Consider the following 27,884-nt stretch of genomic DNA (forward strand, 5'->3'; position numbering starts at 1 on the left):
TTTTAAACCACCAAATATCCATTAATTACATATTTACAGAGTTCTAGTATGAAATTTTACAGGTTTATTTTTTGTTAAACTAGGTCTATATCAGAGCTTTAAAGGGTTAGTTCACCCAAAAATGAAAATTCTGTCATTTACGAACCCTCACGTCATTCCAAACGACATATAAGACTTTAGTTCATGTTGAAAACACAAATAAAGAGATTTCCGTCCCTCCATTGCAATTCCAGCTAAGCAAAACTTTGATGGTTCATAAAGTTTATGAAGACTTTTATGCTATTATGCTATGAGGATAACGATAAAATTTAAGAGACTATTAAAAATATCTTCAAATGTGTTTGGAATGAAATAAAGCTGAGTAAACGATGGTAGATTTAATTTTTGGATGAACTATCCCTTTAAATATGCACATTTTGACAATAAGGTCAAAATCTTATTGTGTTCCCGATTCCAATGCACTATAAAGAAGATTCACTACAGTCTCCCTCATTTTCACCCCGGCAGCATCTTCGTTTACCTCCTCCACATCTTCAGCTATGCTTTTATCTACCAGTCCCTTTGTTACATCCCCCATGTCCAGAAAAACATTGTGTAATATACAAGCGGTCAGAACCACAGCTTTTGCCCTGTCGTAGTTCCCCATATCCAAATATCTCAATTTCTGGAATCGCTCTTTAAGGTCCGCCACAACCTGGTTGAATCGGCCTAAATGGGTTCCCACAGATCTGTTGTAGAGGTTTTCCTGTGGGTTTCGACCTGCTGAAAAAGGAGTAAGAATTTGTTCTGTGAGTGGGTATCCAACTCCGGCTATCAGGCAGGTCCCTGGAGGCACCATCTCGGGGTGTTGCTGAAGCCTTTCAGCTAAAGCACTTCCTCTACCTTTTTCTGAGCCTTTGCTGATGTGGCAGTAAATGAAGCGGCCTTTGTCATTGCAGACCAATTCCAAGTTCAGCCATGAATCTGGATGTGGTTCGTTCTTAAGTCTCTTGGCTTCCGGAGCCTCACTCTCGCTGTCCGGTTTGCCAGCGGGAAGGCGGATGGGGATGCGTGTGTCACCCAGCACCCCGAGGACTTGAGGAAGACCTCTCTCTTCCAGACCCTCATTGCGACCCAGCCAGCTGGAGAAAGGAAGCAGATGCTGTAGGGCCTCCTGTCCTACATGGGGAAGTAGAAAACAGCTGTACAATGAGTAAACCTGCTGATCCTGAAATATTGATATTATTGCTTTTCTCACATTGACAACAAATTTTGCTCAACTGGAAGGATTTGGTCGATTAATGCTTTTCCACCCCAGCCAGTATATACTTCACTTCTACATCATCATCATAATCCAGATTTATATACTAATCCCATATATTACATACTTTGTCTGTTTATATTTGTACTTTCTACAATGTTCATGATGACAATGATGAATTAATGATTCTGGGCGGTATTATGTGTATTTTCATTTAACTAAAAAGCAACTGTATAAACTACCCTAAAAAATCTAAATCAATGTTATCCTTCTTTGTTATTTAAAAAAAATTATTTACTATTCATGTATCTTTTTTAAAACAGGTTTTACCCTGTTCATACCATGAAAACAGCTTATTAACAAACTCTTATTAACTCATACCTGTAGGCCACTGAATGAGCCGATCCTTTTGTGCAATGACTTGATCACAGAATGAAAAGAAGATCCTGTGAATATTTCCCTTCTCTAGGTGAAAACTAGAGGACACACTGCGATAGCTGATGCGTTTGGACAGGAGAGTGAGGGACAGGAGGACAGTGTGAGACAGGGACAGTCGAGCTCTTCCAGACAATCGGTTCTTGCTGTAGGTCTTGTTGGAGCTTTGCAGAAAATGTGTTACATACTGCAAGAAATAACAAGACAACATAATATGTAAAGCAGACGTTTTAAACTTTTTTTTAAAATTCCAAGGCCACATGATTTTTACAGTTGTTCATGATTTACAGGAAAGATTAACGATATTCAATTGTTTTAACTCACAATTCTACCCAATAAAATATTTTAGAGCTTGAAAAAAAGTAATTGTTAAAAAACAAAAAAAGGTTTCCAGGTCTTTCCAATTAGGCTACCATCTTCAGGTTTAGGAAGCCACAGGAATCATGGTTCTTCAATGAAACAAAATAAAATAAACTAAAATAAGAAATATGTTGATTTTAGTTATTTGTATCCTTTTTTTTATCTAGTTGGCTTATTTTATCCCTCAAGTCAAGTCATCTTGACGCCTCCTTGAAAGTTGCTGAGACCCCCTGCTTGGGAACCACTGATTGTAATTAAACATTACAATTGCTGTGATACAATATGATGTAAAGTGCATGAGACACTCGACCTACCTGTACGGCAGGATTTGCCTCCATGGCTTCAGTAACATGTGAACGCTGCAATGGGCAAACAGACTCTGACAGCCGAGGAGGAGTCTCTGTTTGCGCCTGATCTAGAGTTGTTGAATCCTCCTGTTGAGAGGCTTGCATGGTCACAGAGGCTGCCTGCTCCTGAACCTGGGCCACCAGGTCAGCCTCTATCATTTCTTCCACTGCGCGGTCTAGTCGCTGATCAAGCTCCCAGTGAGACAGTGGCTCCCACTCAGCCTGGATGACGTCCATTATCACCCGTCCTGCGGCTGCGACCTTCTTTTTACGAACCTCCATCTGGGTGCAAGTTTTAATCGAATTAATGTAGGAGAAAACGGATGATTTCGGTCAAAGCTATCCTACGCCAAATAAATGTGTCTTTTAAACGTTGCTGTTGCAACAGATTCAATTGAGTAAGTTAACCGGAGTAAATATCTCAGTTTAAGGAATAATAAGGGTACGGTAAACTACAGCCTGTTAGATATGCAAGTAGATACTAGCGCGCTAACTTCACTGTGCAGCATTAAGTTACTAACTGAAGTGGTGGATAGCTTAACTTGCGATTCAGTTAACAGAGAGATTCGACTTTGAAATTATTAAAACCTAAATTACTTAGTTGTAAGAATGAGATCAATTACAACCTGAAACCAAAACACGTGGAAGATATTTGAATAGAAAGGTCTCTAACAGACCACCCTGTATCCATTAGCTTCCGTTGTTGATAAAGAGATGGATATACTGCGCATGCGCAGAATCAATGATGTTTGGTCCTACTTGATTTCCCTTTAAGAATCTTTTTTTCCCTTTTAACTTGTTCTTGTCTGAGCTAACGTTACGTTCATAAAACAAAATTCTGAATTTGACACTGGTGATCAACGATTCTATCCATTTCTCTCATGACGCAAACGTGGTCTCTGACATTACTTAAACGAATTAAAATTATGTTGCTCTTCTATTTATGAGAACAGCATTTTTGGTTCTTGTTAAGAAACATGTTTATTAGAATATAATGCATCAACTGGTTTAAAAACGGGTAACGTTAACCTATAATTTAAATATAATAAATACGAATCTATCAGCTGAATATTTAATACACACTTAACTTAATATAAACCACTTTTCCGTAGCCTATGCTTTTTGATAAAATTACCACACAACCAAGTTAGGCAAGTCATCTGTACATTTCAAATACTATATCATTAAGGATTAAGATATCACTATCATTAAGAATCAGATTCCGAAAGCCACTGGAACCGAGCCATTACACATAAGTATTTATCGGTATTTATGGACGTTTGTGTAAATGAACTTTTCGTTGTCTTCATTTTTGAAATAGGCGTTATTTGGTTTAATTTTCACATATAAAGGCATTTTAAGAGTTTAGTATTTGTATGACATCTTTCGGATAAGTTTCACATACATAAAGTAAAAAATTCTCCCGTCATTTCTTAACATATTTCAACAGTACTTTAAAACGCTTTTGTATCTGAAAACACAAAAGCAATGAATACATTATTTGGTTTCAATTTCCATTTTTTAATGTCATTTACTATTTTATGCCTTTTGTTCCTCAACTGGTTATATTGGGGAAAAAACAATACTATTAATAAGTAGACATTGAACATTAAACAATGAGTGGAAAAGGGCTGATTTTAATTCATTTAAACGCAGTTACAGATACTGCAGCATAATTTTCTTTTCAGTTTCAGTTTCTATTTTTTTATTTTTTTTTATTTTTTGCAAGAGCACTGAGAAGGATAAAGGTGACTTCGCAAAAACATTAGGAGCGTCTGTTTTTTGGGATGAACACAATGTCAGCATTTGTGTTAAATTTAAAACATTCACTTGTTCAAGCAACTACGCCCAAAGGCTTCATTCGTATTGATCTTTACATTTTAGTTGATTCTTTCCAATTAAAATTCCACACACACACAAAAGAAAAAAAAGCTCACTAGCATTTACACTCCCCTTTGATTTAAATTCAAAATCAGGGAATTAAACGTCAATACTTAAGCTTCCAAACAAAACCTCAAAAAGAAACAAGCAGATACTAACTTAAACACAAAATTGTAAAGAAATGCAAAACACTTCAAGAAGCAACAATGCATGTGGAAAAATGTATTTACAATGAAACCACTGTATGTCAGAATTCACCATAACCATGTGCTGGGAATTAATCTGCAGGTATAACCTGATGGCATCCATGCCCATTCTGAGGTTAAGTCAGTTCCATGTGCATTTACACTAAGTTGGTAACGTAAAACGATACAGCCTAAGGCCTTTAGCGCCCCAATAAAATTATGAAGGATCTAAATAAGAATAATTATAATATCAATAGTCATTAACACACAACAGCGTACTGTAAATGCGATCAGTAAAGTGGGCATTTGTAAAACCTCACAGCCACTTACACAAACCCACCCCGGCCCTAACAGATCATAACACACAAAAAAGCACAAATTGTTTAACTCTCCAAACATAACATTTGCGTGAATTAAATAAGGAGCACAGGTTTAAACACTCTGACATCTAACCACCTTGGTCAGGTGACTAACAAATGAGCAATTCATTCAGAAATGAAGGAAAACATTACCAAATCAAAATGTGCCTGCGCCAAAGGGGACGTGATTGGTGGATTAACCAGTAGATGAGCACTGAGCAGACACTGAATATTGGAAGGGTTTGCGACAATACAGTGAGAGTAAGCTGCTAGTGCTTGATGGGACGTGAGGCGTAACAGGGAGAGCGGATCAAATTCTCAGCAAAGTTACAATATCACACAAGATCACTCTCACTCATGCTTCCCCCTCCTTTATGTAACTCGATACACACCACCATCTTAATACACACACGTTTTGCTTGTCCGCTGTTTTGGACACTCTTTACCTTCGCCTTACCCCCCACCCACCCCCAACCCTTTTTCTCATCGGTTCCTTCTTCACTGCACGGCTTGTTCGTTGGCGGTGCTGCCCGAGTCTTGAGGCTTCATAACGTCAGGAAGCTCAGGAGGGCTGGAGAAGGCCTCTATTCTTAGAGGCTCAAAAGCATCATCTGTGATAAAAAAAAAAAACAGACACAGTAAGCAAATCCGAATCACCAAAATACCCCGGGCAAGTAGCCTACCCCAGGAACTCACCACTGATGCGAAAAGCCAGCCCTACTGTGGCCGGAGCCTGAGGCCTGGCTGTCTGGTTTGTGAAGCCACAGTCTCCAAGAGTCTTACTATCTTCAAGCAGCATGTCCTCCTGTGGGATATGGACAGGGACATTACTAAAATGCGCCACTTCAACTCAAACTAGTCCATACCTAATTTGTGGGAGGTCATTGATAAATTGACATTCCTGATATGCAGCACCTTTACTGTCTTAATATGGATGTATGAAAGTATTAAATGCAATTTAAAAAGTTGCATTCATGTACAGCCATTTTCTCCTCATGCTGCCAGATATGTCTTTGCTTTTACTTTTCTATAATGTTCAATGTACGATGCGTTCAAAACAAAACTAAAATTAATTTGATTCAAATAAAAATTAATTCAAATTAATTTAAAGGTACACTATGTAACAAGTGCAAACACATTACCAACGATTTTTTGACTGGATAAAACGAATGGAGAATCTCTCAGTTTTCCATGGGTGCTTGGCCATTTCCTTTGGGATTTGCGCCTATGTCCTGAAACACTATGGTACGCCGATATTAAGTGTTTATATTCGGACTATTTTAGACAGGTGGGACGACAAACACTGTGAAGTAGCCCAGTAACCATGTGATTCAACATATACATAAGTAAAACTGTGTGGATCTTGCAGAAGAACATTGTAGCTGGAGCTACTTCTGTTTATTAACTGCAAGGCTCCAAAAGTTACATAGCGTACCTTTATGTCTTTCAATTTCCATTCTGTTAATCTTGTGTAAAAAAAACAAACCAAAAAAAAAAAAAAACAGCAGCCACTCACATTTATAAAACCCCAGGGTTCAAATTTTAATTTGTTTTGTTTTAATTTGTGAGTTTTTTTTTATTATTAGTTTTAATTTATGAGGTATTTAGCTTAATGGGGTTTAGCTATTATTAGCAATGAATTTTATCAATTCTGTGATAATTTGTGGTTTTAATTGACTACACACTCTACCAAGTTTGGGGTCACTAAAAGTTTATTAATGATTTTGGAACAAAAATGCTATTAGATCAAAAATAGTTAAAACCACACTATTGTAAAAATATGAATGCAACATAAAACAACTCTTTTCTAAGTAACTTATTCCTGTGATGGGAAAGCTGAATTTTCAGCATCATTACTCCAGTCTTCAGTGTCACATGACCCTTTAGAAATCATTTTAATATGATGATTTGATGCTCAATAAATACTTATAATTATTATCAATGTTGAAAACAGTTGTGCTGCAATGTTGTTTTTTTTTTGTGAAAACAAGGATACATTTTTTCAGGATTCGTTGATGGATAGAAAGTTCAAAAGAACAATTTATTTGAAATAGAAAACTTTTGTATCATTAAATGTCCTTAATGTCACTTTCGATCAATTTAATGCCTCCTTTCTGAATAAAAGAACTGTACTAAGTGAGCTGTAACATCATCGAAATATACACACCAATGAACAATAATATTAAAAACTTTTCTGTTGACCTTATAAAGCCTCTGATCCTCTGGTGCTCGCTTTAGGATGCCCTCCACAATCCGCTTCAGCTCGTAGACTGTGGTAGACTCCTTAGCATCTGTGAAGATGGTTGTCTTGTGACGTCTGATCATCAAAAAGACATCCTGAAGAGAAAAGTGAGCAACCTTTAATCCCATCTCATTATTACAACTTATCTTACAGATGTGATTCTATACTGTGTTCAACCGTCCACAGCATCCACTCATGGCTCAAATCTTACGGAGCATTCCTTGTCCTTCACCAAACATAGGGAAGCGTCAACTATTTTAGGAAAATAATCCTGTACATCGAAACGGGTACATAATAACAAACAACCAACTTAACGTCAATATATCTTATGCCTAAAGCGGTGTTTGCAATGTACAACCACTGGCTTTCAAATGAAATAATGAAAAGAAAAGCAGATGGTGAACAGCTGAAACATGCCAACTACACCAATGCAACGCCGACAGCTGCAGTTGTGTTACGTTGTTGTTGACTTGGTTACTGGCCTGGCAACACCTAGGAAATGTAGCGCGTTGTTGTGCGATTTGTTTACCTAACCAACATTGTGGAGAGCTGAATTAGCGGGGAGACTAACGTTGAAGCGGCTGAACAAAGTATCTATTCAGCTGACGCCAGGCTAGCGCAAGTTATCTTTTAAAAATGGACGTGCAAGCTGGAGCTAGTAACGACGGCAGGGTAGAACCATAAAGCAACCAATTAGCTCTCGAAAAACCTTAAACTATTCATTAATTTAAGTATGTGTGGCTAGATTAAATCTCTAGATGACCATCTGAAAGCAACAGCCCAGAATTATCAATGACAGGACCAGCCAGTCCCTACATTTCGAGCTGTCACGAAATCAACACCGCGATTAACTAACGTTAACAGCCCCGTTTCGGCCACAAGGACTGCGCAGCGCTCATACAAATAAACAATACTAAACTGATTGTACATTGATTCTCCATATTGACTGACCATGTCCGACATCGAGCGCAATTTACTGTCAAACAACCAAGTTACACAATAAATCGGGCGGATTCAGCAGGGAACGTTAGCCGGGCTGCTAAAAATATTGCGAAACAAAGAGGTCTGTGAAAAGGCTACCTTTACACAACCTAGCCACTTCATCCAGCAGATAGTTTGATTAAAACATCGATAGCTACATTTTTCAAACGACAAAACTAATACCTACATTTGATCTAGGTTGTATTTGCTTGCTCACTCACCATTTCTCTACGGCTGTTTCGCTGACTTCTTCCACTATCCCACGCTGCACTGCGGAAATCAAAGCGCCCGAGCCAGTCCTCCACAATCCCAGATGTCTTTGCGCGAGCAGCGTGAACTCTTTTCTGTCCCGGAGACGGTCGCGCTCTAGTGGCCTCACATAACTCATTACATTTATTTCTAACTAACACTTGTTGCTTAGGCACAATCCATTTACATTTTCCAACTATTTAGAGTACAGTTTTTGGCTATTCCAGTGATGATAAATCTTAATGCATATACTATTCGTGCTTTAGAATGAAATGTGTGATGTAGCAATGCCATTTGTTTTTATTGGGATTACTGGAATTGTCAAATGTGTTCATTAGAATAATAGGATATCATCTTTTGGATATTTAGTGTACATTCTAGAAAGTACTTGGAACTATGCGGCTTGGAATTACAAATAGACATGAAATAAACAATGACAGACATCAAAATAAGTATAAACAATTTATTCCGAATAAGACATTACTGGAATTAACTGTTGAGTCAACATTATAAAAAAGATTTACTTAAAAAAATAATCAAGCACACTTCATTTTGGGCCCCCACAAAATCCTTTAGGATTGCCTGCAACTCACAGGAATATTTGTGGCATCATCAGTTTATAATGGCATCTTGATAAACATACCTGTTGGTTATTAACATTAGATTATCTTTTGCTGGCTCAGTCTGGTGGAATCAGACTCAACTCCTTTCAAAACAGTTTATTTTACAGTGAATACTATTCTCTTAAATATATCTAACAGTATTTATTCACAATGCTGCATAACATTTCAATATGAAAAACAACACGCACAAATAAACAACACCTCAGTCGGGGTCTAAATGGACTTTAACGTCATTATTTTCAATCCCTTCATCAATGAGGTCTGTACGGAACTTCCACACATGACTTTCAGTTTGAAGTCACACATCACCAGGAACAATATCAGGCACACTAGCGACAGAGGAAACAAAATAAAACAGATGAATGTGCAATAGTAGTGCATTTTTTCAAATTTATAAAATTTAATGACATGATCAAAATTCAGAAAACAAAAAAAGTACTACGGTTAATTCATACTTACTATGTTTTTTGCCTTATGAAACGACAATGCAGTCTGCCGATTCTCCTGTGTTGACAAAAGTTAAATGGTAATGAGCACAGATGTGAAGGAAAGTTAAACTGATAGAAATTTGGAGGTGATCATACTCACGGAATATTTGTTTCAGTGCCTCAATTTCTTTGAAAGGGTTTGGTTTCTGTATTTTGAAAGTGTACTTTGCAAGGTCATCTTCACTGAGCTTGATTGAAAAACAAAATACAAATCATATTGAATAATATACTTTATGTATACAATACCAGTTGAAAGTTTGAGGTCAGTAGAATTTGTTTAGAAATAAATTAATACTTTTATTCAGCAAGGATACATGAAATTGATCAGTAGTAAGCACATGTATAATGAACAGTAAACACATGTATAATGACTTCAAATAATTGCTGTTCTTTTGAACTTGAAACAATATCATGGTTTCTACAGAAATATTACTATTAATGTTGAAAACTCTTCAGAAATCAATTCCAATATGCTTATTTTGCAGCTCAAGAAACATTTCTTAAGCAAAATAGAAAATTCTGCATTTCTCAAACAAAATAAGCATATTAAAATGATTTCTGAAGGGTCCTGTGACACTGAAGTAATGAAGCTGAAACATCAGCTTTGTCATCACAGAAAAAAAATCTATTTTCAAATACGATGAAACAGAAAACACTTATTTATAAATAATAATATTTCTCAATGTTACGTTTTGTACTGTATTTAAGCACAAGACACTTCTTATATTTTTTTTTGAATGGTGTAGATCGATCGTTTTTACATGTGTAGAATCACAAAACGAAACTTTACTAACCACCGCATTTGTCCATGTTTAAACTGAGGCTGTGTTCAAAATCTCCCACTACTCACTATAGTGGACTATGTAGTGAGCTCGCCATTTTGTAGTGCAGTCCGAATCTATCGTGATGATTATTATACCTTATATAGTCCACTCAATGTATCCCAGAATGCATTTTGAATAGTGGTGTACAACCGATGGTCACTACCCCAAGCCCTACATACCATCATGCATTGCGCTGATCGTAAAAAAAGACTGATGGGCGACAACAATGACGTAATCAACGGCGCCGAGAGACGATCGAGTAGTGTCCGAAAGTGGTGTTTCTATTATGCTGGTGAGCTCACTATATAGTGCTCTGCTCCCTACATAGGGGTTAGGGAGCAGTGGTTTGAGTGGAGATTTCGGACACAGCATAAAATAGCCCATTATTCTTGATGTAATCATTATCATAAACAATAATCAATTGGATTTGGGCTACCAGTGTGTCACAGTAACATTTCAGGAAATACAATACATACTGGCTGATCTCTGGGTGATGTATAAGGTTTAGTTCCCGCACTGCGATGAAGAGTCAGAGGTCTGTGTTTGGTGTCTGGGTGCACACTGCAGTTGAAGCGCAGCACGCTGACAGGCAAATGAACATGCCAACTTTCTGGATGCTTCTTCACAAGATTTTCCACCATCCTGTAGACAAACAGTACCACAAATAACTCCAGGCTCTGGAACATGGTGATTTACATCCAAACAATTCCAAACTCACTTGACAATGTGGTATTGTGTGTGAGGCTCAAGCTGTGAAGCCTGATGATGCCGAGAGACAAGGGAAATATCCTTTATCATCAGAATATTATTGAGGGCTCTGTTAACCTAGACAAAAATAAGCAAAATGGAAGATGAACATACAGTTTAGCACTTTTAGACACTTTAGAAGCTTTTCAGCACATTTGAAAAAATAAAAATAAAATTCACAATTATAAATAAATAGCCAATCATAATGTAGGGCTTAACTGTTCTGACTTGAATCCCTCTGGCACCCCAAGGTGTGAGAAATCCCAGAGGAAAACCATACCGGGAAATGGCATCACACATAAGCAGGGCAATGGAATCCGAATTAGGCTTTTCCGATGGAAAGATCTCAATCCACTTGGTGTAATAGTCACAGATGACCACAATGTGGCTATATGCGCCTTTGCTTTCTTGAAATGGCCCTGTTACATCTATACTCAGCCATTGCCATCTCTCAGTCACCTGAAAAATACAGACATTAAGGTAATAGAAGACCAGGCGTCAAATGATTTTAAGACCGTGACACACCAAGATGACATTAAACAACTAGCGGCGACGAAAGCTGACTGTGTTGTCACCTTGCGTCAGCTTCGTTTGGGACAAAAAGCTGCGTTTGAACACATGAAAGGACTAAAGGTGACTGTCAACTGCAGATATACTAACTAAGCAGCGCTTACTTGCCGTTTTGAATATGAATCATGCGGATTACTAGCTGATCACTTTACGATCACAGTGTTCATTCATGGCCAGAGGAGAATTGACCCCAGACTGAGCCTGTTTTAGGTACCTAAACCTGGAGTTTAGGTTCCTTGCCACTGTCTCCTCCAGCTTGATTCGTTTGGCACACTTAATATTCAGCAATATTATTGATTTGACTGCACTGATACTATCAGATGAGAACTGAACATCACTGTTTTCTGCAGAACTGGCTGCTTTACAGATGAAATGAACTAATAACTGATGATCCTTACAATGGAGTGAATCAACACTGAACTGACTTCAGCTGAACAATCATTTTTCTGTTATCACTGTAAAGCTGCTTTGAAACAATCTGAATTGTATTAAGTGTATTAATTGTAACAATCTGAATTGTATTTTATTTTTTATTAAGCACTGAATAAACATAGGTCACTTGACTTGATTCATCCCAGGCGGCTCATGTTGTTATGAAAATATTTACATATCGGAATGCTCAGGAAAGATACCATAAAAATAGAACAGCCTTCTATGTCATCTTGACTTGGCTCGCTTTTATCACTTTTGCTTTTATTCTCATACTTGTTCGCTAAGCTGAACAGCAATCAGAGCGATCTCTCCCACCGATGGCCTCGACACCAATACAAGATGCTAAATCGGGCACACTGCCACCACAAAAACCAGCCTGACAGACCTTCACTGATGGCCCAAAGACAGTCCGACCGTCGGCTTGGTGTGTCATGGCCTTCACAGAAAGGAAGCATAACATTTCCCTTTCATACTATATTATGACTACACTTTCAAATCTTCATAAAAAAATAACAGTAACAGAGAATTTAAAAACAAATCTGTAAGAGGCATACCCTGATAAACTGTGTGGTTGGATTTTCAGGCGTGTCATGAGGAGTATCATCGTAAGCGACATCATTTCCAGGATCCTGCATGTAAAAAAATTAAATAAATAAATGCTAAAACACCATTTAGCAGATTTCCAGATCTGTCAGGCTTAAGTTTTAACTTTTACAATCTGAAAGACTGTCTACATACACTAGTGTCATTGTCGTCGTCGTCATCATCATCATCATCCTCCTCCTCCTCCTCCTCATCATCACCCTCTGATAGCTTCATCCATTGAAAACTCTGTGAAAACACATTGTGTGGCATATATAAGCGTATAAGACAATCAGAAGCCTTAAAAAAAAAAAAAATCAACAATTATGAACCTGCGGTTTGCAGTAGTCATTGTGAAAGCTGCCAGCATGAAAGGGGCCACTGGAACCATCAGAATCCACAGTCACACGAACAAACTTTCCCTGAAGCCTACCAAACCATGACCGAGAGATGTTAAGTAGTAAAACAATTAGAGAGAATCACTTATTTGAGAAAAATTAAATAAATTGCAAATACCCTACCGTGGTGTTACTGGCGCTGACACTGGGGTTGGTTTTGGTTTGATAGGCACTTCAACTGGCTTACGATTCTGGTTTTAAAAATGATAATGAAAGACAAAAGACTTCCTGAAAAAGAGCTTTAAATGATTTATGATTTGAGGACCCAGATTTTACACAGGAAATCAAGTGGTGTCCCAAAGTACCCCCTTAGATTAAAGGTCATTTTTAATAACGTAACAACACATTGGATGTTGGCTAATGGACTCATTACATGTGTAAGTGTTTATGTTTGACTTGCTATTTTACATGTTTATGATATCAAGAGTGATTACTCTAACCTCTACTTACTACATACCAGAGATCGTCTCTTGACAGCTGGTACCTGAGTGTAAACATTTACAAAGAAAGGTACAAAAAAGTTTATGAAAGGAAAATGCTGTATGTAGCAGCAACACAATAAATACGCACATATGCATAAGAACCACAACATTTAAAGACATTAAAAAACAGTTTTGACTTGCCTTCCACTGGAGATGTTTAGGGAAATTAAAGATAGTCGGGACAGCATTTTTTCGTAATCGTTTGTGGCTGCCCATTTGTTCAAAGCAGTCCTTCTCAAAATGATCCGAGCATAGGACTGAATTTCCAGTTGGCCACCAGTTCTGCCATCTCATCCGACGGAGCCACTCTCTCACTCTCAAACCATCAGCTAATGGGAATCTGCATGTTTTACACATGAATGAACAAACAGACACACACACACACACACACACATAGAAATGCACAAGCGTTAATGGAACTGAATAAACACTGAATTTACTGAACAGCAGCCAAAATGCTTAATTCTGTTATCACTGCAAAACTGCTTCGAAAAAATCTGTATTGTACAAGCGCTATATATATTTTATATAATAAAATTGACTTGACTAATGCATGCGTGACAAAACTGTACACATTTTGAATAAATGTGCGTGTAAATTTAAATATGAGCAACGTTTTATATGGTTGTTTGAAACTACGAATATGAGATATTCAACTTACTTGTGAAAAGAAAACTCGCCCCTGTTGTATGCCTCTTTATACTCTCTATCTGACCGTTTCTTGCACTTATACGCTGAACACACAGGCATTTTTACAGAGACAGAATTTATTCAACTACAACTTAACATTTTACAGACGTAATTGAAAGAGCGTATTTAGTATTTCCGGAAACTGTCCTTCTAGTGGGATTTTTAGGACAGAATCAGATTGAATACTGATAGTACTGCCACCTACCGTGTAGGGTTAACATTACTTCTAAGATTCCCACTTTCCTTCTTGCAGAACCTTGTCAGTTCTGTTCTTGACTCAATATTTTTCAGCTCTGAATTAAACAAAATATACTATCCCCACCTTCGAAAAAGATTCGAGTCACTAGAATAACGTTACACCATTCCTTTGAAAATGTAATACCCACGCCAACGTTGTGGTGACAACAGTCCCGTAAGATGGTTATCATTACAATACATTGTCAGAACTGTGGGATGTCTGATTAGAAACTACACAATTGTAATATGCGTGTGTATATTTTGATTAGTAGACTTTCCATCTGAGGTTGACTTGGAACTTGCAATAAAACTTACGTGTGAAAAGAAAAATCGCCCCTTTTGTATGCCTCTTTATACGATCCATCGGAGCGTTTCTTGCAATTATAAGCTGAACAAACGGGCATTTTTTTTTATCAGAATATGTTACTGCTTCTTTCAATTCCACCAGTCGCACAGGGCAACAGCCGAAATCGGCTCTGTTTGTATTTCCGGATGCTGTTGTCCACAGACAGACGCATTACCGCCATCTACCGTTCACCTAAATGTATTGCAGCCATCATCCATTGTGGTGATTCAACCATTCAAATTAAAAGACCCAACTGTATCGAAAAGAATATATTATGCATTAAAGTGATATTCTAAAGCATGTAAGAAACCAAAACAAACACAATTTTAATTATTATTATTTTTTTTTTCTTTTGGTGTTTCTTCTTTTATCAAATAAATATAAAGCAATGTAATGTATGTACAAAGTATGATTAGGCCTACTCATACTCTTGGCATGTAACATATTTTAATTACTCATGGTGTTTGTAACTGCTTCATGTTCTGTAATAAAAACAATAGAATGAAATAGCGTGTCTGGTCCATGCTAACAGTGGAGGTAACGTGCTATTTATGGGTTGCCTGCTATGGTTGCGTGCCACTGTTAAACGAAAGAAAAGAAGAGTGTCTTGCGTGGAGCTGTGCATATCTCAAGTGTGTGCGATGTTACTGTAAAGATGATTTTTGTCAAAAATGCGAATAAGGTAAGAACCTGCAAAATAAAAAGTGAGAAACAAACTGGTTGGTGTCCATTTCAGAATAAAGTTATTTTGTTTGGACGTTGCCATTAGCGATTTAGCGCCCGTTGTGAAATAATCAACAACTAAACTATCTGTGAGAATCAAAATAGAGTCGGAACGCCGATCAGTATCATCCCGTGCTTTTCAGATTTTATCAAGTCGTGTCATCACTGATCAAGATAACTTTAAATGCAGTGGTGTCTTTGAAATTCATCAGATGAGTTTAAACAAAGAGAGTCCCATCTCACCGCACGTATATGGAATGTGCAAGCGGCCAATGCATCAAAGCACACTGACTCTTGGCGATCAGAATAAATCAATTTATTCTACAACACACGCAGAGGTAAGAGCAGTATGAGCGCAAATGTAATTGAATATTGTATTATTATTATTATTATTATTGTTATTATTACTGTACTTAATTGGTTTTCATGGAGACAACAGTACCAATTAAAGCCATTTGAGCCAAATTCCGAGCTATCCAAATTATGTGTAAACTCGTGAAGTGAGTTTTATTCATACAAGTCTGCAGAGATAAATGTGGTCTTAGTTGGAGACGGATGACAGAAAATTGCTCTCATGAGACTCTTTTTCCCTTCACAATAAAGCCACCTGGAAATTTATTCTAAATTAATAATGTTGGTGACACCGTTCCGTTCTTTTTCTAAGAGTTTTTCAGGGAGAGGACACGACGGCCAAGAACTGGTCTTTCTCCCCCGAGATTCACGTTATCCCTCTCAGCATAATAGAAGTGACCTCAGTAACATGGGTGTGACACAAGCACAGACACACTCCAGAGATATACATGGCCCAAAGAACATCGTACCAGTAAGTCGAAAGTGTTTAATCAGACAGTGAATTTGTCTATTTGTAGTGAATCTTTAGGGTATATGACAATATTGAACCTACTGAGTATGTAAAAGCTTTAAGTATCTGCTTAAAAACACATTGTTCAAACGCGCAATGTGCTGTGTCGTGACTCTTGTATGTGTACAGCATCATGTCCTACACAGAGTGGGGGTACAGAACAGGGCACAGAACCGTGATGGTTTTGTGATGAAGGAGGTCACCAACCCCACTGAGGCCACACTGTACCAGACCACATATCAAACAGTGCACTGCTCCACTTCCAGCAGACATCAGACAAATGAATCAAGCGGACAACATGTCTCCTGGCACAGGCATAATATTATCACAGGTAGGCTACTTTAGTCTGCATATGCACACAAAGGGGCTTTTAGCAAAACTCATTTTCACAGAAGTAGATGTTTGTGTACTGCAATATGCAAGTGACTCTCATAAATGATCATGCAAAGAGCCATAGTGCTATTTTTTTGGGCATCAGGAGAGGAGAAGGCTGCAGCGGGGCCTGTGCGGCCCAGAAGACAGTCTGGGGAGAGCATTCTGTGGGCAGCGCGGCGCTGGGAGACACATCACAACTCTTTGCGTTTGTACTGAATCTCTCAGCTAAAGTAACAACACAACAATAAATTCTCAAAATTGGACACGTCATTGTCAAGTCACCTTTTATTTTTTTTTATAGCGCTTTATTTATAGAATAGAAATTGTTTCAAGCAGCTTCACATAAATAAGAAAGTATCAGAACTTTCCTGATATGAGACAGTGGAGAACAATAACACATTTAAAACAATGAGGGTCAGAAAATATTTGTATGGTGTATTTATATTCTGTCATATCTGGGCTTATTTATGTAGAATAGAATGCATTAAGTAATTTTAATGTGCTTTTGCCACTTTTGTTTCTCCCTTTATGTTAGCCTTATAATTTCAGTACCAAGAACTTATTTTAGTTTATTTTTCCATCAAATCTTTACATTTTACTTCAGTTTTTTCCCCCCAATTACTAAAAATGATTTTAATAGTTTTAGTTTAGAAAAAGACTGATCTGAGAAACAAAATGAGATTTGAATAAGTTTATTGTTGTGATGAACACACTCAAACACAAAATGACAATTAAAAGAACAAATAGAGAAGACAAACTTAAAACAAGCCAAAGAAATACAAAGAAAAAATGAACATATATATTTATATATATATATATACACACACAAACACAGCCCAGAAACAGGTGTTGGATTAGGAAATGGCTAGTGCTAGAGGACAGTAATGAGGTCCACACAGCACTAGTACAGCAGTAAGGGTCTAAAATCCCCTACACAAATACTCCAGTTCTGTTTTCCAGTGCAAGTTTCAGAACAGTGCAGAAATGTATGTTTCCAAGCCAATCCAAAGAAGAAAAGGCTACATTTCAAGACTTCTGATGATGCGTTCTGTGCATCTAATTGGTTGAAGTAAATGTTCGGTGGTTGCTCCACTGATTGGAAGAAATTAAGCGATATTTATATTTTACACAGACCTAACATTTACTATGACATGCAAATAATCAGATGTGAGACAATGAAAATTTCAGTGTTGGAAAAAATATATATACTTCTGATGGCAAAAAAATGTATGATTTGAAATTAGACCTAAAAACGGAAAAAAAAAATATGTATGAACCTCGAGAGATTTCAGCATAGATTTAAGCTGTTTACTAGATGTTACTTTTCACTATCAGCTCAGTATCTGCAAAAGCTTCACATTGGTCTTCAGAGATTTGACTGTAAGCATGGGGGGGGGGGGGGAGAGGACCATGTTTGACTCTTAAATTTGTCAGAATTTAATTTTACTTGAGCCTTTTCTTTCACTCATTCTTCTTCTCTTTCTGCTTGAGAAGTTTGTTGATCTCTCTCTTCACCATGCCAGCATACTTGGTGATGATGCCATGCTGGTTGAGGCCAGGCAAAAGCAGAAGGAAACTCACTGTTGATACAAAAAAGAAAAGAGTGTACAATCACTAATAGGATGGCCCTGTGAAGGACTAAAGCAGTCTACACAAGTCATCTGTGCCAAAGACATTTCAAAATGAAAATGTTATCTTCTGGATTATGAAATTTGGAGTAGTAATAATAACAGTAAATGACATGCTTCATATATACAGTTTAGTATAGAACTGTATATACCATCTGATCAGGGGTGCACACTGCACATAACAGGTGCAGTAAAAATGAACAATGTGCAGCAGAAAACATGGAGGGAATGATTTGGAGTATGATTTTTCTCCATCTCTGGTAAGATAGGAATCATGATGCTAAGCGCGTTCATTAATTATTAGGGGTGCAACGGATCTCAGTTGATCCATACGGATCAGGCCCCATGGTTCGGCATGCATGTGATTCTCGGATTAACTGCTAAGTATAACCAACAGAGAGAATTTTTAATTAAGAGAGAGAGAGAGAGAGAGAGATAGAAAAAGGCAGGTTTCAGACAGCGCTGAATACGGCTGGGCGGTATGTCGGTATAAATCGTTACCGTGGTAGAAAATGTCAACCGTAACACATTTTTTTATTACGTGTATACCGCAACATGTAAATAAGTGGGAGTGGTTAACTCCCGAGATATTTGTCAAATGAAATATGAAGAAAGCAGATCAAGAGGATCCACTAAGGAATTACGTTTTCTAAAAGGTTGTCGTTAACTTGATATATTTAGGGCAAAAGGCGCTGCAGTCATCTAGAGCAGTGCAGCACCCATAGGCTAGGCTACAGTTTAGAGAAGCGCACACTCGCAACAGTGAAAGCATGAGGCTTACTTGACAACAACAGTTCATATATCAATATCGTAACGAATAGAAATAACCTTAAATAATGTATAGTTATCTGCATCTTTCCTTCTCTAATGTATAGGTCTTTTTTGAACACGAAATTGCATTCAGCATGACACGCAAGCGGTTTCTGTGGTAATGAACTGCTTGTTAAAGCGAATGTATAATCCTGTATCCAATATTACTAAATATGCAGCACGAGTTATATATTTTCTCCAACTGGCCAAATTCCATACAATTGGCCACTAAACCAGCTGATAAAATCTTCCTTTGATTCGATACGTGATTACAACTTGACATTCAAATTAACCAATGGCATTTTACTGATGCAAAAGATGCGCGCATTAAAAGGAAGTGACTAATTTATTAAGAATAGAATAGTCCCATAAAACATTTTCGATAACTACATACATAAATAACTATATTGTGAAATAAAATTAGCGCTGCACCCCTAGCGCTGAAACGCCGAAATTATTTCTCTTTCTTGTTTACTTGCGCTTGAACGACACACAAAATTATGTCGAAATACCCATCTCCTCAAGTATTCTCTTGGTTATGTCATAAGTGAACAGTTGAGGAAGAAACTGGATGCGTGTTAGTAAATTCGGTCCGTCTCCCTTGAGAACCAGGCCCCCCCAAAAAAAGTTATGTGCACCCCTGTATATAGTACTATTTATTTCATAAAGAGTAACACTTTTATAACAAAATGAAAAATAAGAACATTTCACCTAATTGGTACAAAAAGATTGAACAAATCTTGTAAGAGCGAGGCAGCATATTTTTGGATTGGAACTTTGGCTTTCCGTGACCTAAATACAATGGCCTCTTTGTCGTATTTGCATGAGCTAGGCTTTGATAAAGGGCCGTGACTTCTCTACAGTTTACAGGCTGATGTTTCACAGTGCATTGCTCTAATGTAAAACAACAGCCTTTCAACACAGGGGATTGCATCTGTGCAGTTTGCTCAATTTTTAGCCCAGATTAAGACAATACGTACCGATCAGGTAAGTAAGAAAGAGGTTATGCACTTGTTGTCCGATCCAGGCCACAGCCACAAGACTGCTGATCACAGAGAGAAAATACTGTAGAGAAGTAGAACAAATGTGTTACATGGAGTACACTGAGAAGGAGCCTATTTTCTGAAGAAATTAAAACAATATTACACAAACAACTTGTGTGAGCAACATCTGACATCCAATCAATACATTTGTATAATATTAAATGTAAGCTGTAGTTAAGGTTTCTGAGAGGCTCTTTTATGGTCACCAATGCTGCACTTATTTGCACAAATATAGAGTAAAAACAGCAAACTAAAAATTTATTAATCCCTTCCCCCAGAAAAACTCTTACTGACCCCAAATATACATATTTGAATGCTCAAGAACTGTTCATTTGTTAAGAAATATATTGTGCTTGTATTCATGTTTTTGACTTCCATAATCATTACTAATGCATGCTAGTGCAAATGTCTGTTGTACTTGCATGACACAATAACACTAAATATTGACTGTAGCCCTTAAATATGTTCTCCTAACGGCACCATGTGCTCTTTAATTATGTATGGGTAGAGCCATGCACTCAGGCTCATGTTTGTTTGTTCTTACTGCTGGGTAACAGGGTGAAAGCCAAATTAGTGGTGTGAAATGGCAGTTTACAGTGTGAAATGCTTATGAGTCACAAGTGAGTTCTTAAACATGAAACAAGGAAGATGTTGTTCAACAATTCAAAGGAGCGAACCATTTTTGGCTTTTCTTCCTTCAGGGCAAACAGACGTTTCCACCAGCCAAGCACACGGCGCTGAGTTTTCACAAGGTTCCCACAGATCTCATGGAAACGCTGCTGTTGTTCTGTGGTCCTGTGCAGAAAAAAAATATATATATATATATACACACACATGATAAACTATATCGTAATTCTTCAATGAACGCGTCTTTATAGGTAACACACGCGGGGGAAATCTGCTTCTATTTCTGCCTTGCCAATGCATTTTTTTTCTGGGCATAAACATGACCATATTGAAGGCTTAAAGCTTAGAGCCACAGGAAGCTGCCAGACACTAAAATAAACACCAGGGCTCTGATCTCGCATTGCAAGACCTCTCACTGCAGAGAGAACAGGCGGGATCAGCACAGTGAAGATCTGCTGAGTCAAACCAACACTGCCTGACACGGGATACTCGGCAGCAACTGCAACTTGTCAATCAAAGACACCAGAGACCCAGGGTCCAGAACCAGAGCATGGGAAGTTGCCAGACAGACTAAAATGGAATCAGAAGATGCAAGAACACACATGCTGTGCAAATACCTGCATGTGTTGTTCTCAGGGGATCTTAAGTTTTTGCCGTTTATTACATAGAGAAATAAACACTTGAGTTCTATAGAGAAGCGCGTTATTTGATATAAACCTTTCTCTTGGATGAAGAGATTGAGATGAGAGCCTGTGGTCAAGAGTGTGGCTTGTTGTCTATTCACTCACCATTTGTTAGAACCAAAGACACGGGGGGCAAGAGTGGGCACCAGGTAATCAGCCAGGCACAGGATCATGACACTGCAGGACAGACCAGTGAGCACAGAGGGGTCCAAGTAGTAGATCAGCCTGCCAACGAAGAGAGAGGAAATTAAACTCTTGCATTTATTTCATTATTTGATGACTGTACACAAATAATCACAACAGTAAACACAGAGTGAGACACGATTACTTGAAAGTTAAAGGGGAAAGGGCAATCACTAACTATTAAAAACTTGTTAACTCTCCAAATCGTTGTGGAATGCAACACATGCTACACAAAAAAAGCAAACATGCAAAATATCAGCTTGAAGTTAAAGATTCAACGGGTTCAATTTCAAAGCTAAAGAGTGCAATTGTTTATGTACTTTCTGAGACTGTTGACCTGTGTTTTAGTGGTGGGTGATTCTTTCAGCAGGTTACATGGTTAAGCCAGTAGGTAGAGAGAGACCAGTGAAAAGACTATTTTTGAATGAATCTGTTTAGTCAGATTCTATGACTCACTCAAATTCATTTAGCAACAAAATAATTGACTGGCTGCATCTGAAATCACACAGTTCCCTACTATATAGCTGGAAAAACAAACAAAAAAAATATGACGAAAGTAGTATGTCCAGATGACCTACCACTTTTGGCTTAAATTAATAATTTAATTTAAGAATTAACAAAATTAACATAATTTTGATGTAATTCATGCTTAAAATGAGCACCATAAATGTAAGGAATTTGCCTATGGGCACCAAATTAATATTATAAACTTTGGTCATGTCACTTAAGGTGAGTATCAGAATGTTAAATTACCTCTTACCTTGGGGCACCAGCTAAGAAAGTTGCCCTAACAGCAAGTTAACAATCAAAGATGATTGTTGAATAAATAAGATTAAGTTAATCGAAAAGAGTCTGTCATCGGACCAATCTTAAGGATGTGTGAGATATTGTTAACTTGTATAGCCTCCTCTGTATTATCAACACAAGGAAGACAGAAGTGTAATAAAACACATTTTATTACCAAAAATACAAACAGGAGTAAATCAACTACTAAATGAATATCGTGAATGATAAAGGAATTAAGTGTATAAAGGTGGGTGTGGCTATGAGGGCTATGTGGGATTGCTCATGATATCATAAAAAGTGAAGCCACTGCACCACCATATTGGTAATCCCAAGTACTCCCTCACATGAGAAAGCATTACCTAACAACTCAGCGTTTTTATATTTGTACAGTCTCCCTGTACATTCTTACAAAGGGATCAACCTAAACATTTAAATAGTTATTGGTTAAAAGTCAGGAAATTCCACAGCTTATTTAAAGTCAGTCATCTTCATTATAGTAGCAAATATCAGATCAGATGGCCAACAAGACACCATTACACATGTCAAAATGATTCTTCTGAAATGAATACAGATTTACGATTGTAAGTCAAGAAGTAATATACACGCTTCAAAACTTATTCAGAGAAATAATGCTGACTGTGTGTACGGATTGAAAGACATGAAGCTTTATTTCCAAGCAAGACGATGGATGGTAAACCTCGGATTTTTAATACAATATTGTAATAGGGGCTTGCATGGAGTATAATATTTATTGTAGGCTATATTTGAATTAATGTCTGCTAATAATCCCAGATATCCATTCATGCTTAATATTTTCGGCATAACTGACCATTCGCAAAGACACGACCCCTTAGTTACTGTCGCTACTCAAATTTGGTCATTTTTAAAAATAAATTTAAACAATAAAATACCATTTTATGTGTCGTGACAGATCGCTGTAGAGCATCAGTTAAAGCTGCTTGTGATCCGATCATCTCTTCCTTCTAGTTCATTTATCACATCAAATAAACATGAATGAACATAAGGAATGTTGTTTAAGCCGCAGAAAGGCGTCAGTACATTCAGTTTTTCAAGTTCAAATCCTCCCATGTTAAACTACTAACTCTCCTGACTGCTTTGTCGGACAAAATGGCAGATGGCGAAGTATGATTGGTCAGATCACCTGTAAATCAAGCTCCCTGCGAAGGGTCAATTATGTACAAGAAATCTATTTTGTGTTGGTTCAGTTATGAGCGTGCAGCAGACACCCATCTCAACAATTTATATACCATTTAAAGATGACTATTTAAAGAAGACCACCATTAAACATCACAGATTATGTCCAAAGCAACAATTAATGTACATACAAATCAATGGGACAGGATTAGTTCTTAGCATATATAACATACTGTACATGCCTATCATAGACTACCTTTGGCAATGTTGTAAACAAAGTCAAAGCATGATTTGAAGAGGTTGAACTGGCATTCATTTGTACATTAACAGCTAAATTTGTGTAAGACGTTGCACTACAAATAGCTGTTATTGAGAATACTTATTTATCTAAATAAGTATAAAATTAATGCGTGTAGTTTACATCAGTTTTAAGGTTTCCAATCATAGTTAAGAATGGATTTTCGGATAGAATATTGCGAACTTCCTCTTGCATCTAAAAGGCCCTAAAGAAGTTATGGCAGTTAGCTTAAACATTAGCGATTGGTCTCAAGATGAGTGCAGAGCAGAAACTGCACGTGAACCAATGAGACATCCTGTCTTTCCCACGCTTGAGGTGTCTGTCAGTTAAGGAGTCTGTCAATTTCAATTAATTATGCAGATCATCCCCATGTTTTCAGTTCTTATTGAGAATACCCACACTTGCATGTGGTGACGCGTTCATGCAATCAGAGGGTGATGCTGCCAATAACGCACATAAAAGCTGTCAAACTATATCAGACAACAGAAGAACACCACATTTTATCACACCAGAGCATGTGAGTGGGGTGGTAATATTTCCTCCAGAGCAGAGAGAGTATTTCTGGAGATTACGCTCTCTGATAATGCCCTCAGTGACATGCTGGTTCGACAATATGTGAAATGAGTAGGCCTGCCCGTGCATGCACAACTAAAGTTTTTTTCTAGATGACTAGTAGTACCTTATTTAAAGGGATACTCCACTTTTTTTGGAAATAGGTTCATTTTACAACTCCCCCAGAGTTAAACAGTTGAGTTTTACCGTTTTCAAATCCATTCAGCCGATTTTGTGAAATTTAGAAGAATACTAGAAACCAAACAGTTTCTGGTCTCATTGACTTCCATAGTAGGAAAAAATATACTATGGAAGTCAATGAGACCAGAAACTGTCTGGTTACTGATATTCTTCTAAATATCAGGGCTGAATGGATTTGAAAACTGTAAAACCCAAATGTTTAACTCTGGGAATGTTGTAAAATGAGGCTATTTCCAAAAAAAAGTGGAGTATCCCTTTAAGCCATTAGTCTAATCACATATTTATATTAATTAAATTACTTAAATATAGACATGGGAGAGAACACTGAACCATAATGAGCTTTTCGTGATTTATTTTCCGCACTCAATCGCGCCGGCAAAAGTAAAGATTATGCATGAGACATTTTAAATGTTTATTAAAAAACTAGTGTTTTCTCAGTGTCGGCTGCAAAGATAAAGTTGACAATGCTGACTTGAAGTCTTTGCATTAGTGAAAACACATTGAGAATTGCACACTTCATATAGGCTACAAATTAGCCTACATAACCAGAGAGTAGCCCATTTCTTTTAGTTTTGAATTGTTATGTTTAAAAGTAGACATTTCAAGCTTTTTCTATAGATATATTTCTCAGGTTTGTGAGGCAAGTACACGCTGAGTTTCGGTTCATTTATGAGATGCGCTCCATTTCATGAGCCAGCACATCCATGTCCTGATGCTATATTTGCTTCTTATTTATTAAATCCAGGCAATTAGTTGATGAAACATTGATTAAAATTAAGATACAATTTATACAAAACGAACTTCGCTTTAAAAGGATTTCTACAAAACAAAATTAAGAAATCAAAATCATGTCTGACCACACTCCAAATGTCTCCCAATGTATTTGGACATTTTATGATCCTATCTCTAATCTCAAGTGGTTCCCTTTTCATATAGCTAATGGGCAGACATGTTGAATATAAACATCTTTACTCCGTGTCCGTGCACGCTCTGAACGGTAAAGGGGCACAGACCTCTCCCGAATAATCTCCAGCAGTAGCAGCCGCAGAAGCACCACTAACTCCGCCTTCGTTTCCCTCATAAGCTGTTTTAAGTATTTAAACATTCTCTATGATCAACTACAACCGTCGGTCTCAGGGTTATGTAATAACCGTCACACCCCTAAGCTTGAACAGTTTGAGAATTTAATGTTTCCTCATTCAAAGAGATAGGCCATGTACCCAATGGCACACTTCGTAAGCACTTTCGGTCTTGTGAACTTGCAATGGCAAGGTAACTTGTCCGTTAAGTCTATGAGACCATAAGGTGTCTCTTTGCGGTCGATATGCACCCTCGATCAACACTTCTGCCGAGACCGCGCTGATGCGAGCTCCACTGGAGACGTCTTCCAGACAGTCAAAGCAGCGTCATGTCATGAAAGTGCGGACTCAGAAGAAGACCAAGAGTGCTTAGGATGTCATTTGTGTCATCTCAATGCCTGAGAGGCATTTCAAAGATGGCATTATATAAAGTGTCATTGTTTGTATGAAGGGTAAATACAAATAAAATATTAACAATAATTTATTTGTACCATTATTATTTCTAAAATATTATATTGTTTTATAGGAAGAGGTTTCTGAAACTTGACAAATACATTTTTTAGAAGTTTGTAGGTACAGGCATTCGTTGTGGGTGTTCTTGGCAGTTTTTCCTGAGGCTTTTATATTGTTCATATCAATATCAGAATTATGTTGTATCGGCAGACATTTTAAAAATATATTGTGATGTTTTTAAATTTGTCATATCATCCAGCCCTAGACTTTGATATAAGTTTAGAATGTGTAACTAACAACCTATATACATCTGAGGCATGAGAGAAAGCAATGATTGTAAAAATCAATATTTTAAGGACTTAAGCTTCCAGTGTGTGACCTTGTCTGATTAATTTAAGTGAAAGATTAGGCCTTAAGTCAAGAAGTAGAACTAATGCACAATATGAACCGCAGACTCACGTGAAGAGGATTGTGGTGGCACCCACTAATGCTGCAGGGTACCACGGCTTCTCCCAGCGCAGGAACTGATCTCCAGCCAGGATGACCTCTCCCCACCCTAGCAGCTGCTCTTCCAGCTGACTGGTCTCCTGAGCCTAGAGAAATGCTTTTAGTTAATATTACTGTTTAAACAAAGAGTACATTTAAACAAATGACACAGCATTATCCGCCTATCCGGATTGTTTTAAAATGGGAGTGTCATAAAGTCTTGGGATGGGCACATCCAGCTGTAATTTCAGGAATGTTCAAATGTAGACAAACACAAAATAGTCATTTATCAGAGATAAATTAAATGGTATTAAATGGCGTGTATGTATGTATATATATATATATATATATATATATATATATATATATGTATATATATATATATATATATATATAAACCAAAAAATGAGCACGTGTTTTTTTTGGGGGAGTGTGAAATGTAACGTTTTAACCAGCAGGTAAAGTTTAAATGGCCACTTCCTTTGTTTCTTCCTTTCTGTGACATATTACTTAAAAATAGAAGTTAGTTTACATTTTCTTAAAGGAATTTTAAAAGGCTTTTTAAAATTTTAGCAGCTAATCTCAAAACCATTTAAACACGAATGTGGAGAATTTAGTCTCGCTTTTCTCCAGAAAACCTCCATGCTTCCTAAAGATAGCGTTTCAACTTAAAAAATATTAAAATAAATAGTTAATAACCAAGATTTGTGTGAGAAAACCATTTAGTACGATGCTAGATAGAGTAATCCTTCTTGTTAGCACTGCATTAGCTTGCTAACATTTTATCACGCACTTCATTTCCGTGGCGTATTAAGAGAACGACTATTCGCAGCGTTAACACGTCTAGAATATAACAAATAAGAGACACATTAAGCTTTATGGCACCCTGTCGCGTATTTGTATAGCAGCTAATCCGGTTAAGATGGTGACAGCAGTAGCAAGTTAACTGATAGCTTATTGCTAAAAAGACTTAACGTTGCTTAACTTTACCACGATAGGAAATGTTTCGACAGCAGGCGAACTGCTTGTAAGAATGAACATTAACAGATCACTTACCAACACATTTGCACTTTTATTATCGCCCTCAGCCATGGTTTATTTTTGGGGGATTTCAGAATTTGTATTCTTTGGAGAGAACGATTACATACGAACCCACTTCCCCTCTACTGCCGCAGTCTGTCAACCAACCGTTATTTTCAGGATGTTTTTATCTGAAACCTGGAATGCAAGGAGTCATGGGAA

General features: G+C 37.4%; 5 protein-coding genes across 9 annotated transcripts; 1 reads left to right on the plus strand and 4 right to left on the minus strand.

The window, feature by feature from the left end:
* Positions 1-84: 84 nt before the first annotated feature.
* LOC120490068 (uncharacterized) lies at positions 85-3,867 on the minus strand. 2 transcript variants are annotated; one of them, XM_039687434.2, is made up of 4 exons: positions 3,009-3,867; positions 2,350-2,664; positions 1,622-1,862; positions 85-1,158 (listed from the first exon to the last, which is right to left on the minus strand). In XM_039687434.2, the coding sequence occupies exons 2-4, from the start codon at positions 2,662-2,664 to the stop codon at positions 437-439; spliced, it is 1,278 nt and encodes a 425-aa protein (XP_039543368.2). In that variant the 5' UTR covers positions 3,009-3,867; the 3' UTR covers positions 85-436. The 2 variants fall into 2 exon arrangements, with proteins under 2 accessions (XP_039543368.2, XP_039543367.2); XM_039687433.2 differs by having other exon boundaries at positions 2,350-3,271.
* A 132-nt stretch (positions 3,868-3,999) lies between these two features.
* elob (elongin B) lies at positions 4,000-8,399 on the minus strand. The gene is made up of 4 exons (XM_039687437.2): positions 8,252-8,399; positions 7,010-7,144; positions 5,504-5,612; positions 4,000-5,418 (listed from the first exon to the last, which is right to left on the minus strand). The coding sequence occupies exons 1-4, from the start codon at positions 8,252-8,254 to the stop codon at positions 5,306-5,308; spliced, it is 360 nt and encodes a 119-aa protein (XP_039543371.1). The 5' UTR covers positions 8,255-8,399; the 3' UTR covers positions 4,000-5,305.
* A 329-nt stretch (positions 8,400-8,728) lies between these two features.
* On the minus strand, positions 8,729-14,856 carry LOC120490296 (uncharacterized). 3 transcript variants are annotated; one of them, XM_039687771.2, is made up of 13 exons: positions 14,668-14,856; positions 13,567-13,765; positions 13,394-13,427; positions 13,067-13,134; positions 12,878-12,974; positions 12,702-12,794; positions 12,518-12,592; positions 11,181-11,420; positions 10,933-11,039; positions 10,691-10,856; positions 9,491-9,578; positions 9,362-9,406; positions 8,729-9,231 (listed from the first exon to the last, which is right to left on the minus strand). In XM_039687771.2, the coding sequence occupies exons 2-12, from the start codon at positions 13,611-13,613 to the stop codon at positions 9,375-9,377; spliced, it is 1,047 nt and encodes a 348-aa protein (XP_039543705.2). In that variant the 5' UTR covers positions 13,614-13,765; positions 14,668-14,856; the 3' UTR covers positions 8,729-9,231; positions 9,362-9,374. The 3 variants fall into 3 exon arrangements, with proteins under 3 accessions (XP_039543705.2, XP_039543703.2, XP_039543704.2); XM_039687769.2 differs by having other exon boundaries at positions 13,401-13,427; positions 14,668-14,855; XM_039687770.2 differs by lacking the exon at positions 14,668-14,856 and adding an exon at positions 14,087-14,276 and having other exon boundaries at positions 13,401-13,427.
* A 297-nt stretch (positions 14,857-15,153) lies between these two features.
* On the plus strand, positions 15,154-16,920 carry LOC120489875 (uncharacterized). 2 transcript variants are annotated; one of them, XM_039687081.2, is made up of 5 exons: positions 15,154-15,380; positions 15,565-15,759; positions 16,086-16,244; positions 16,413-16,614; positions 16,762-16,920. In XM_039687081.2, exons 1-5 carry the CDS (start codon positions 15,354-15,356, stop codon positions 16,872-16,874), a joined length of 696 nt encoding a protein of 231 aa, XP_039543015.2. In that variant the 5' UTR covers positions 15,154-15,353; the 3' UTR covers positions 16,875-16,920. The 2 variants fall into 2 exon arrangements, with proteins under 2 accessions (XP_039543015.2, XP_039543017.2); XM_039687083.2 differs by having other exon boundaries at positions 15,634-15,759.
* Positions 16,921-17,334: 414 nt separating this feature from the next.
* On the minus strand, positions 17,335-27,852 carry arl6ip1 (ARL6 interacting reticulophagy regulator 1). The gene is made up of 6 exons (XM_039687079.2): positions 27,699-27,852; positions 26,616-26,749; positions 21,555-21,674; positions 20,817-20,934; positions 20,077-20,161; positions 17,335-18,238 (listed from the first exon to the last, which is right to left on the minus strand). The coding sequence occupies exons 1-6, from the start codon at positions 27,732-27,734 to the stop codon at positions 18,120-18,122; spliced, it is 612 nt and encodes a 203-aa protein (XP_039543013.2). The 5' UTR covers positions 27,735-27,852; the 3' UTR covers positions 17,335-18,119.
* Between the last annotated feature and the right edge of the window lie 32 nt (positions 27,853-27,884).

Source organism: Pimephales promelas, chromosome 3 (genome assembly GCF_988280905.1).
Source record: "Pimephales promelas chromosome 3, fPimPro1.hap1.1, whole genome shotgun sequence".
Lineage (NCBI taxonomy): Eukaryota > Metazoa > Chordata > Actinopteri > Cypriniformes > Leuciscidae > Pimephales > Pimephales promelas.